At 35.1% G+C, this 10347-nt stretch overlaps 1 protein-coding gene across 1 annotated transcript in view; it reads right to left on the bottom strand.

The window, feature by feature from the left end:
• Positions 1 to 1686, bottom strand: part of SPTA1 (spectrin alpha, erythrocytic 1) — a 69510-nt gene extending 67824 nt beyond the window's left edge. Inside the window, exons 1-2 of the mRNA XM_007445584.1 lie at positions 1450 to 1686; positions 244 to 369 (exon numbers count right to left, since the gene is read on the bottom strand). Coding sequence (XP_007445646.1) covers positions 244 to 369; positions 1450 to 1686 — 363 coding nt within the window. The remainder of the gene's footprint in view (positions 1 to 243; positions 370 to 1449) is intronic.
• Positions 1687 to 10347: the final 8661 nt, after the last annotated feature.

Raw genomic sequence — 10347 nt, 5'->3', positions numbered from 1 at the left:
CAGGAATGTGATGTTATTTGATGACAACTTCGTATCATAGCTCTTCTCCCCACTCCAAGGAACACTAGGACATGCCATCATTTTTCCTGCCCTAACCCAAGTAAAAGATATAAGGCAGTACCATGGTTCCAAGCCAGTTATATCAAGGTTTATACCTGTTGTAATCAATTAAAACTCTGATAACATAATCAACATGATAATTTAATTAGAAACATCTCTCACAGAGCTCTGCCATAAATTTACCTTGGTGTCCTCATGGGCAAAATGCCCCTCAGGAAATCGAACTTTCCTGGTTTCTTCCAGCTCAGGAATGACCCTCGATTTTGCTTGCACCTCTGCTTCAAAGGATTCATGCTTCTGATATTTCCCCTGAAGATTAGAAATAAGAGTTTATGGCTAATGCAGCCTGGTCTCTCTGGAAGGGAGGTTCTTTTATTCCTCTTCTTTCTTGCAGTCAGAACTACTTGTTTCCCAACCTAGATTAAGTGATAACCTATGACCATACCTGGAGGAGTCTTATCCTAAAAGAAGCGGTGGTGGCACCACTGCACTTAGGTTTTCAAAGGGTCCTGGGCTCAATGTCCAGGACCATAGAGGAAGTTTTTTTCCAGCCCCCACTGTCTTCAGGGAATTTCCAGTAAATATTATTTTAAATTCTCAATTGCCTTCTGTGGAAATGAAATAATGTAACACAGAGTTTTTCCTCTTCAGAAAAGAGGAACTAAATGTTACTGAAAGTAGTGAACAATGGGGAAGATGATCATGGAAACAATGGCTTTTTTTTTTTTAATTGAGAGTTTTTTCCATGCCAGATTATGCTTTTGCTGTCATATATAAATTGATCCATTTAGAGGATAACACTTTGTTCTTGTTCCAGGTGCTTCCTCTCCAATATCCATTTCACATTTTAGGCATGCAAGCCTTTCTTCTGATCCTGACTGTGCCTCTTTCTATAACATTGTACAAGTAGGAGTGGGAGCTTCCACCAAAGCTCTCCACCTGACTCCTCTCATTCGAACTTAACAAGAGGCATGAACAGCCATTTGGTAAAAACCCTGGTTAAATCACATCTTTCTGAGGAGAGCAAAGAGCAGTTGTTTCAGAAACATAGATGTCTCTTCACCTCAATTCCATCCTTAATGTCACAACATATTGAAATCACATAGTGTGTCATAAATTCTTTGAATTCTCAGTGTTTTGCCCATGGGTTAACTTCAGAATGAGTTTATAAAATATTATCTAGAATGAGTTTCCTTTGTAAATAAGACATTGAGGCTTAAGGAGTTGAAGACATGTGCTATTTAAAGACAGAATTACAGTCCCCAAAGTCTAAACTTTCTGTTATATCATCCCTCTACAGTTTACGAGATGTACACCTACATTATGAAAATGTTTCCCTCCCTGGAGATCTTAGAGTCTACTCTAGGGAAGTCAATGAAACTAAATGACCTGTATGTTAGTTGGGTCTTCATAGCTTTTATCGCCTGCAATCTTGATTTTCTCCAAGATCCATTTCTCGAGGTCATCTGCATCTCGTATGAAAACCTGGTAGTAATAGGAATCTTCAAGCTTCTGACCCCTCTCAGCAACCAGTTCCTTGAACCTCTGGTACCGGGTCAACACCTCCTGACGCCTCTCCTGGATCTCTTCTGCTGTTTCCAGCACCTTTGGCCCACCACTCTCCATAGCCTGCAAGTTAAAAAGCTTCTACCTATTGCTGGTTCTCAGATCTCTAGTATACTGTCCTTTTATATGTCTCAAGGCATTTAATCATATTGGACTTATGTTCACATATCTTTAAGCCTATAAAAGCCTGTTTTTAGGAAGACTATAGTACATTTATATAATTTTAACCATGTACAGCTACAACCTAGGCTAATAATTCTTGATCATTCAGAACACTTTTTCAACTTTTCACATAAGTGTGTGCTAACATTAATAAATTTAATAAACTTAATAAAGTTTAATAAATGCTTATTATTGGACTAATAATCGAAGACAAGTTTAAATTAGCAAAATCACAGAGTTTCAGATTGATAAAAAAGAAATATAATTTTATTGCTTTCAAAGGCTGAAGAGGTGTTAACATGTACTGATAATGATGAACTTAATTTAATGAATAAATAAAAATGGCTTGCAATTAACTTGATGAATGATATACCCCAAAGTTTGAAAAGATTGAATTCTTCTTACATAAAAATATAACTAATATATTGTTTACTCTTTTTATTTGCTTTATTTATAAACACTACAAATCATAAGTTTTGCACATTTGCAACCTAATTATGACAAATTTCAAATTATTAGCATCTCAGTAATTGGCTTTTGCTATATAAAACATTGTATTACTATCAAACAACATAAAATATTATTTTCCTATAGTGGAATCCAACATATTTGTGACAACATCCAGCAAAATCTCCATAGGGTCCACCTTCATTCTTCTGGATATAAGCACAGTTTTCCTAGCTTACCACAATGAAAACATTCAATATAAAGTTTAAATTTTAGTCTCCTTCTGCTATACATAATTGCTATTCTGTGGATGGCCTTTACAAGTTTGGCTATAGAATTAAATCCTTCTATGGAGACTCAAACCTTTACTGTGTGTTACTTTGCTCCAAGTTACTAGGTTGTTCTTCATGTGAACCCATGGAAACAGGTCATTGCTAGATTTTGGTGCTGTATACTAGAAAGCTCAAGGTCATTGTTTAAAGTGAGACATTCATAAAAAGCGTTAAAATTAAACTTCTTTACCTCTTAAGAATTAAGAAACAATTCTTGCAGATCCTGTCAAAGATAGTACAGAAAAGTCAAAGGAGATAGCTTTCTTAATTATATTGGTGACAAATTGTACTGTAAAGGATTCTGTACTCACGGTTTCCTTTGGAAAGTGTTACGCTTTTCATAAAGGTCAAGAACCTGCCAAAATAAGATGTATCCAAAAGACAGAGAGAGAGAGAGAGAGAGAGAGAGAGGGAGACAAAGGGAGAGAAAGAGAAACAATTCACATGTAGTTGTCTAGTCTAATTCAGATAGAGATGAGAGAAACATTACATATGTGGCAAGACAAAGAAAAAAATAGCCTTTTACTTGGGCCAGAATCCCGCCAGCTACAATCTACATTATCTTCAGGAGACAGATTCAGCTGAGGCAGCTGCTAACTTTCACAGATGCTGGGTGACTCAGCGGCTTGTGGGACTATGGCTCTCAAAGTTTCTCAACAGGACTTTATAAAAAATGAAAGCAAAAATTTTAGATGAAAAACTAGAAAAAAACTCAGTTATAGATGTAAGATAGAGTCAGTGTTAAGATGGTGTTTTGTTTCTTTAATTAGTTTTAGATTTTATATCTGAGAATTGTAAATCAGGAAGGAATTCTGGGATGTCCATTCTTCACACTCTGTGAAGAATTACAAGAACTCAGGGCATACATATAATTCTTGTTCTAACCTATTTCTAGGAAATGTAAATCAACGACTCCGTCAAAACCCAACTACAGATTTTTAGCAGGCTTTAAGCAACAAGACATCCTAATTCTTGCTGTAGAGCCTTTGTTAAAATAGAAAATTTTATTCTTTGCCTCACAGATTGGGTTTTTAAAAGTCTGATTTAGCCTTACCTTTAATCATTTAAATAAAAAGAACAAAGAAAGTAAGATATATGCTTTTTTATTTGTATTTTGTGAAACAAAAATTAGGATACTTCATTTGACAAACTAATGAAGTCATAAAATATTTGAAAATTGGACAGAGTTCTAAACTGTAGGATAAAAGTCATCCTAATTTATGTATTATTTTTAATGGAGAGAAAAGAAACAGAAATCCTTCTCCAAACATATAGCTCTTTTAGGAAACTTTACAAAAATGAAACAAACCAAAAGAAAATAGTGGGATGGTTTCAGACCCTCCTAAAAAACAGTGGGTCTATCCATGCCAAACTTCATTCCAATATAAATCCAATTTGAATAATCTAGCTTTCATGGTCTACTAGGGTAGATCAAGGTTCTACATTTCTAGTTTCTTTTCTTCCTGGATTATCTCACCCAATGAAATTGAGAGAGCTTTAAATTCTTTTCTTGAAAGTATAATATTTACTTTTTCACATAGTTTCTTTATATTAAAATCAAATTTGGGTGCTAAAGGCATGAACACAAATCTTAGAGAATGCATTATATCACACGAACCAGGGAAACTCTGACTGGAGTTGGTTAGGGAGGAAATATATTTTTAATCTTTATCCAAGAGATAAGAATCAATTCACATCTACCGTGCCTTATTTATATATTGACATGATTAATTTACATTAATTTCTACTCTTTAGAAGATTCTGTGAAGCAGATATTATCAACCTCATTTTTATATGAGAAAACAAAAGTAGTCTCTGAGAGGTAGTCTCATCCCATGGTTGTTTGGTTTTTAAGTATTTAAACAAAGGATAAAATCCATGTGAGTGTGACCATCATGAGACTCATCTGTTTTAGTCAATCTTCTCTTAGTCCACCAATATTTCTGGTTGACTTATTCCAGGATCTTCTCACCAAGAGTGTAAACCATGTGATAGCATTGTAACCAAAGAAATATTAGGACCCAATCAGCAGGATTGGTCATCATGAAATAGAATAAAAGTGGACCAGAACAATAGTCATTAGAGCAGGTATCAATGTGAAAGTGCACAGAAGAAAAGGAAGAGAATTTATACATCAAGACAGAAGTGTTCTTTGAGTTTTCAGTTTGCACCCAGGAGAGATTCATGCTAATAGTTTCTGTGCCAACACCCTGGCTGCCACTCTGGCTGCTGCTGACTTTAAATTCAGTCCCACCCTATCTTCTCACTCCCTTTAGATTGACAGAGTTTATTCAGTCTCTGAGCATGTTTACCATTATTAGTACAAGTATCAGGGTGTCTCCTTGGGATTGATGGAAGGATATGATGAAAAACTCTTAAATCCTGGTAGCTTAACACTTGGACCTCTGACCTTGCCACTATTATAGTTTTCCAAGAATGCTTATTGGCTCTGAGGACATGGAGGCCTTGAGTACAGGGGACACAGGTAAAGAATGTATGAGAGACACTGTGAACATTTAGAATCATGTATAATCTTTAAAATTGCATGTAGCCATGTACATAAATGAGTGCTAAGAGGTTACAGGGAAAGTGTGAGTTGATAACAGACAGCTTCATTAAAGAGAAGTCTTATATTCAGTTTTACAGGGTGGGAGTAATTTGGAGAGCTGTTTTATTTGATCATGGTTATCAGCTCTGGGCATAACTGTACTTCACATACTAGTTTTATCAGCACTGCCCAGCTTGCCTGAGTCTCTTCTCAGTTATCAGATCTTCTTTTCCTGGACTCAGAAACTCCAAGAGATGCTTTATATGCCCAAATTCTAAAGTCTCCCCAATTTGCAACACTAAAGTTCATATGCTTACTGTGGATATTTTGGAGTTCAACTTTCTCGGCCCATTTACCAACAAGGAAAAATATGTTAGCTTTAACATAAAACTAAGTTTTCCCATGAAATAGAAGCCATCATTATTTTATTTTTAAAATTTTATTTTTGTTTCTCTAGAGTTAGTTCTCCTTTTAAAAGGTCTCAAATTGTTGTCTCCTAAATGGGTTAAAATATTAAATATTGTCATTCAAAAAAATAGAAAGACCTTTTTGCAGTGAACTCTATCCACTTTAACTCTTATCTTTTTGGGTCCTCTAAAGTTATTTGTCCCTTAACTCTATAAGGAAAATTACATAATTAAAGTTTACAATCCTATAATAAAAAATAAAACTCTTTTTTTTTCCCTTACCATTATCTTCTCTCACTCTCCCTTACCTATTTTATTATTTTTCTGTTTTATTTATTTGGTATTACTGCATTGAATAAGAAAAAACAAAACCCATGATGTCTCCTTTAACAACAAACTATGTAATTATAATTGAAAAAGACCTTGGGATAATGGAAAGTGCACTGGATTTGAAACTGAAACCATCTAATCTGAAGACTCAATTATACCATTTTATAATCAGATGAATATTGGAAATTTGCTTAAATTTTATTAAGTATATAATGGGAATAGTAATGACAAGGCTACTTCTTCCAGAGAATTTTTATATGACTTAATTTAGATGGTTGATTAAAAAGCACTTTATTTAAATATACACAAAAAATAATTTTTATTGTTATGAATAATGCCAAGCACATATATTTCATTTACTTCAAGTCATATATTTTGTTCTGAATCAGAAATCTGAAGTGATTATCTTTTAAAGGATGATTTGCAATGTATCATTTGAAAATCTTATATAAAATTGCTGAATGTTTCAATCCAGTAATAATTATCTCTGAGTACAGCAACCCTAAAGGAAACCACATAAACCTAAATCTTTACAAGCTTTACAAAAATGGCATTTTTGGTGACACGGTCCTACTCAGGGAAGAAAGAGCACAACCAAATTATTTCTTATTAGAGTAAAGGAAAGTAGGATCCAGGACTAAACATTATTTCCTTTATAACCATGACTAAACTATGAAGTTTAATTCTTATATTTAAGGGATTAGATTCCCAAGATATCAATAAAATCCTATTAAACATGTAAATAAAGGCCAGTCATTGAAATTTAAGTGGATTATCTGTGACATTGCTTCATTTAACTATTAAAAGTTACTCTAAGTGTAAATACATTATGTATCTTATCTTTATTCATTATCACTGGCTCCCCTGCCATCCTCTGTTGAATGTGTGAATAGCCTGAGTTTTCTATAACATAACTTTTTATAAATTATAATTTTGTCAGGAGACAAAGAATGCCTCTGTTTATTTACTCTTTTAGTGAAGCATTATTGAGCATTTCTCTGGGCAAAGAATTCTAAGAGGCATGGGGAATATAGAGATGAACAAAATAAGATACCTACTTTCAAAGGGTTCACAAACTAGAGGGCTCACAGAAGACATGCAAACCATGACACAGGATAGAATAAAAACCATACTAAGTAGAAGCTCAAGAAATGTGTTACAGAAACACAAAACAAAGAATGTTTCTTTCTTGTTTCAGCTAATTATAGCAGGAGATATTTTGCCAAATCTGGCTCCCTGTGCACAGATGCCAAATAAAAATACAGAGACAGAGAACTGGAAGATAAGAAATAGAGAGGCTTTTCATTTTCTTTGCCAGGCAAAGGGAAGACACAGTAGGCTAATGCCTCAAGAACCGTGCCCCCCTCCTTGAAGAATTGGAAAAGATTTTATACGTGGGACTCATGGTCTGGGGTAGGTGATAAGGATCAAAGTAGTGAAGGTCTTTCATTTCTTTTCTTCTGCAAATTCATGGCCAAAGCTGGCATCAGGCACCTCAGCAACCTGCTCTGTTGTCACTGAAGTTATGGGTCGTGACATTCTTTCTGAAATGAAGAGTGCTATAAGGGAGTTGTAAGGGAAGAAGGAGTGCCAAGTGCAAAGGGTAATTCATATGGAGTCAGAGAATAATCAGTTTTGTGAAGGAGAAGTCTAGCTACAAGTGTTTGTTAGTAGTAACAGCTAAAGAATAACCAAGATTGCTTAACTCTTTCAGGCTGTTTATGTTGTTTCCCCAGCCTGTTCATCGTTTCCTTATTTTCCTTGTTTATCAGAAAAGTCTCATTTCTATTTTTGCTGCAACAGTGTCAGGACAGAGGTAGAATTTTATGAGTCCTTCTGGATTCAAAGAATAAACGACGGAACTGTGTGAGTCTTCGCCCCCATTTTCTTTGTATTCCATGATTAATCAACCTCTGAGGACATTTCCTAAGTGAACAGAGATTGGATGGATAAATGTCCCACTTAGAGTCAATGCACAGAAAAAATAAACACAACAGCAACACACTGAAAACATAAATACAGATACTGGCATAAATATACTTTGTTAATGGGTATGTCTTTTGTCTTATTTGATAGTAGATCGGCATGTGTGCACTTTTATGGCTTCCTTGATCTCTTTACTCCTTAGACTAGATAATTGAATTAAAGGATGGCCATAACACTGCAAAGAGTGGGCTAATGGCTGTGCCCCAGGAAAAGGAATCCTTAGTAGAGAAGCACAGGGATATAAAGGCTACATTTCCAAAAAAATATCAAGAAAATAGCAAGGTGGGAAACATATGTAGAAAAGGCCTTTGGTTTCAGCCAACAGAGCAGATAATGTAGGATTACTGCAGTGATACAAACATAAACCAAAACCACAAGCAGTATAGCCGTGATGATCTCCACAGCATGTACAATTTCTACAACCTTGATTAAAATAATCTATCAGTGTTCATACATGTCAGATTCAGGATGAGATCAAAGTTGCAAAAGATATTTTGAATTTGATTTGGACCACAAAATAATAGTGTGGATATTCAAGCAATCTCAGGAAGTGACATGAAGAAGCCACAGAAGCAACAGCCTATAGTCAGCTGAGTGTAGGGCTGAGGTGTTATGATTGTGGGGTAATAAAAGGGGTTGCAGATGGCCAGGTATCTCTCCGTAGCCATGGTGGTGAGCTTATAAATCTCAGAAATGACAAGAGAGTAAAATAAATACATATATAGGAGGCAGTTATTCAGAGAAATGGTCTTCTCCTCACTGACTTGATTGGAGAGCATCTTGTGGATGATGGTTGTAGTATACCAGATCTCCAGGAAGGACAGGACACTGATGAGTAAATACAAAGAGTGTAGAGGTGGGAATCCGGTTTGATGAAAAAGAAGACCATAAGGGTCCCAGTGATGATGAACAGGTAAATTAGGAGCAAGAGATAAAAATAAGAGTTCATCTTCCTGCAAATGAAAAAATAAAAGATCCAGTGAATATGAATTCAATCACTGCTATCTGATTTTTACTTAAAATCTTCTCAATGTGGGGCAGAAAAAAAAAATAGAAAGAAAAAAGGAAGTAGTAATTGGATAATCAATTCATTCATTTATTATTTTTTTATTTGTTCATTCAAGTATTTGGTCAGAGCTTACTATGTCCCATGTGCTGTGTAATATGGCCGAATGATAGGGATCACTTAAAAAGAACCAATATTCCAAATGCATAAATTGCTGTATTTCTCCTAGCTAGCCACACCATAAGATTCAGCTTATATAGGCAATTGCCTCTGTTACCCAAGAACACAACTTTATAATTAGCAGAATTGTCCCCTTTATATTTCCTTCACTTCTTTCCTCTATATCAGCCCCTCTCCTGCTCAGAATAAAGAATAAATCAGGGTTCAGCTCAAATAATACTTCCCATGATTTATTCTAGTTAGATTAAATTTTTCTCTCTGTGGTACTCCCATAGCAATTAATTTTGCACTTTCTATATCATGGCTAATAATATAATACTTTTTCTGCTTCTCCAATTCCTTTTAATACTCTATTTTAATCAGATGTTTTACACTAATAAGTGCTCAGTAAACATGTGTGAATGTGGGGAGGCAGGCTTGTCCACCAGCACACTTAAGCAGTCATGGCTCCAACACAATAGAAAGGCATACACAGCCCGCATATAGGAGACATCCTCGTACGCTGTTGGTGAGACTATAAATTGGTGCAACCACTATGGAAAACAGTATGGAGATTTCTCAAAAAATTAAGAATAGAACTAGTACATGACCCAGCTATTCCACTCCTGGATATTTAACCAAAGAGCACAAAAACTCTAACTTGAAAATATATTTGCACCCCTACATTCATGGCAGCATTATCTACAATAGCCAAGATATGGAAGCAACCTGTGTCCATTGATGCACAAAGGGATAAGGAAAATGTGATACACACACACAATGGATTATTAGTCAGCCATAAAAAAACAAAATCCTACCATTTGCAGCAACATGAAGGAAACTTGAAAGTGTTATGCTAAATGAAATGAGTCAGATGGAGAAAGACAATATATGATTTCACTCATATATGGAATCTTAAAAAAAAACACAATAAAGCAAAAAAAACAGATACAGAAAACAGATTAGTGGTTAGCAGAGGGGAAGGCTAAATGCTAATTGGGTTAGTTGGGGAGAGGGTAAAATGGTGATGGATGGTAACTAGACTTGTAGTGGTGATCTCTTTGTAGTGTATACAGATGTTGAATTATAATGCTTTCCACTTGAAACTTACATAATAAAAATATCTGAATGGAAATGACTTTTATTGAAAGTAGAGAGGTAAGTAGCATATGGCTGAGCAAGTTGAATTCACAACTATGGCAACTTTGACCTGAATTTTGAAAAGTGAGAAAAATTTTGTCATCTCCCTTTTTCCTGTAGATGAGTGCAATAAATTCAGTTCTTCTCAGTGGGCATGTCCTATGTGGAGCAAACAAACAACATGCAGGAAGAAAATGATATATG

The sequence above is a fragment of the Lipotes vexillifer genome, unplaced genomic scaffold (genome assembly GCF_000442215.2).
Source record: "Lipotes vexillifer unplaced genomic scaffold, Lipotes_vexillifer_v1.1 scaffold1927, whole genome shotgun sequence".
Taxonomy (NCBI): domain Eukaryota; kingdom Metazoa; phylum Chordata; class Mammalia; order Artiodactyla; family Lipotidae; genus Lipotes; species Lipotes vexillifer.
The sequence above is the reverse complement of the archived record's forward strand: the minus strand, read 5'-3'. Positions and strand labels throughout refer to the sequence as shown.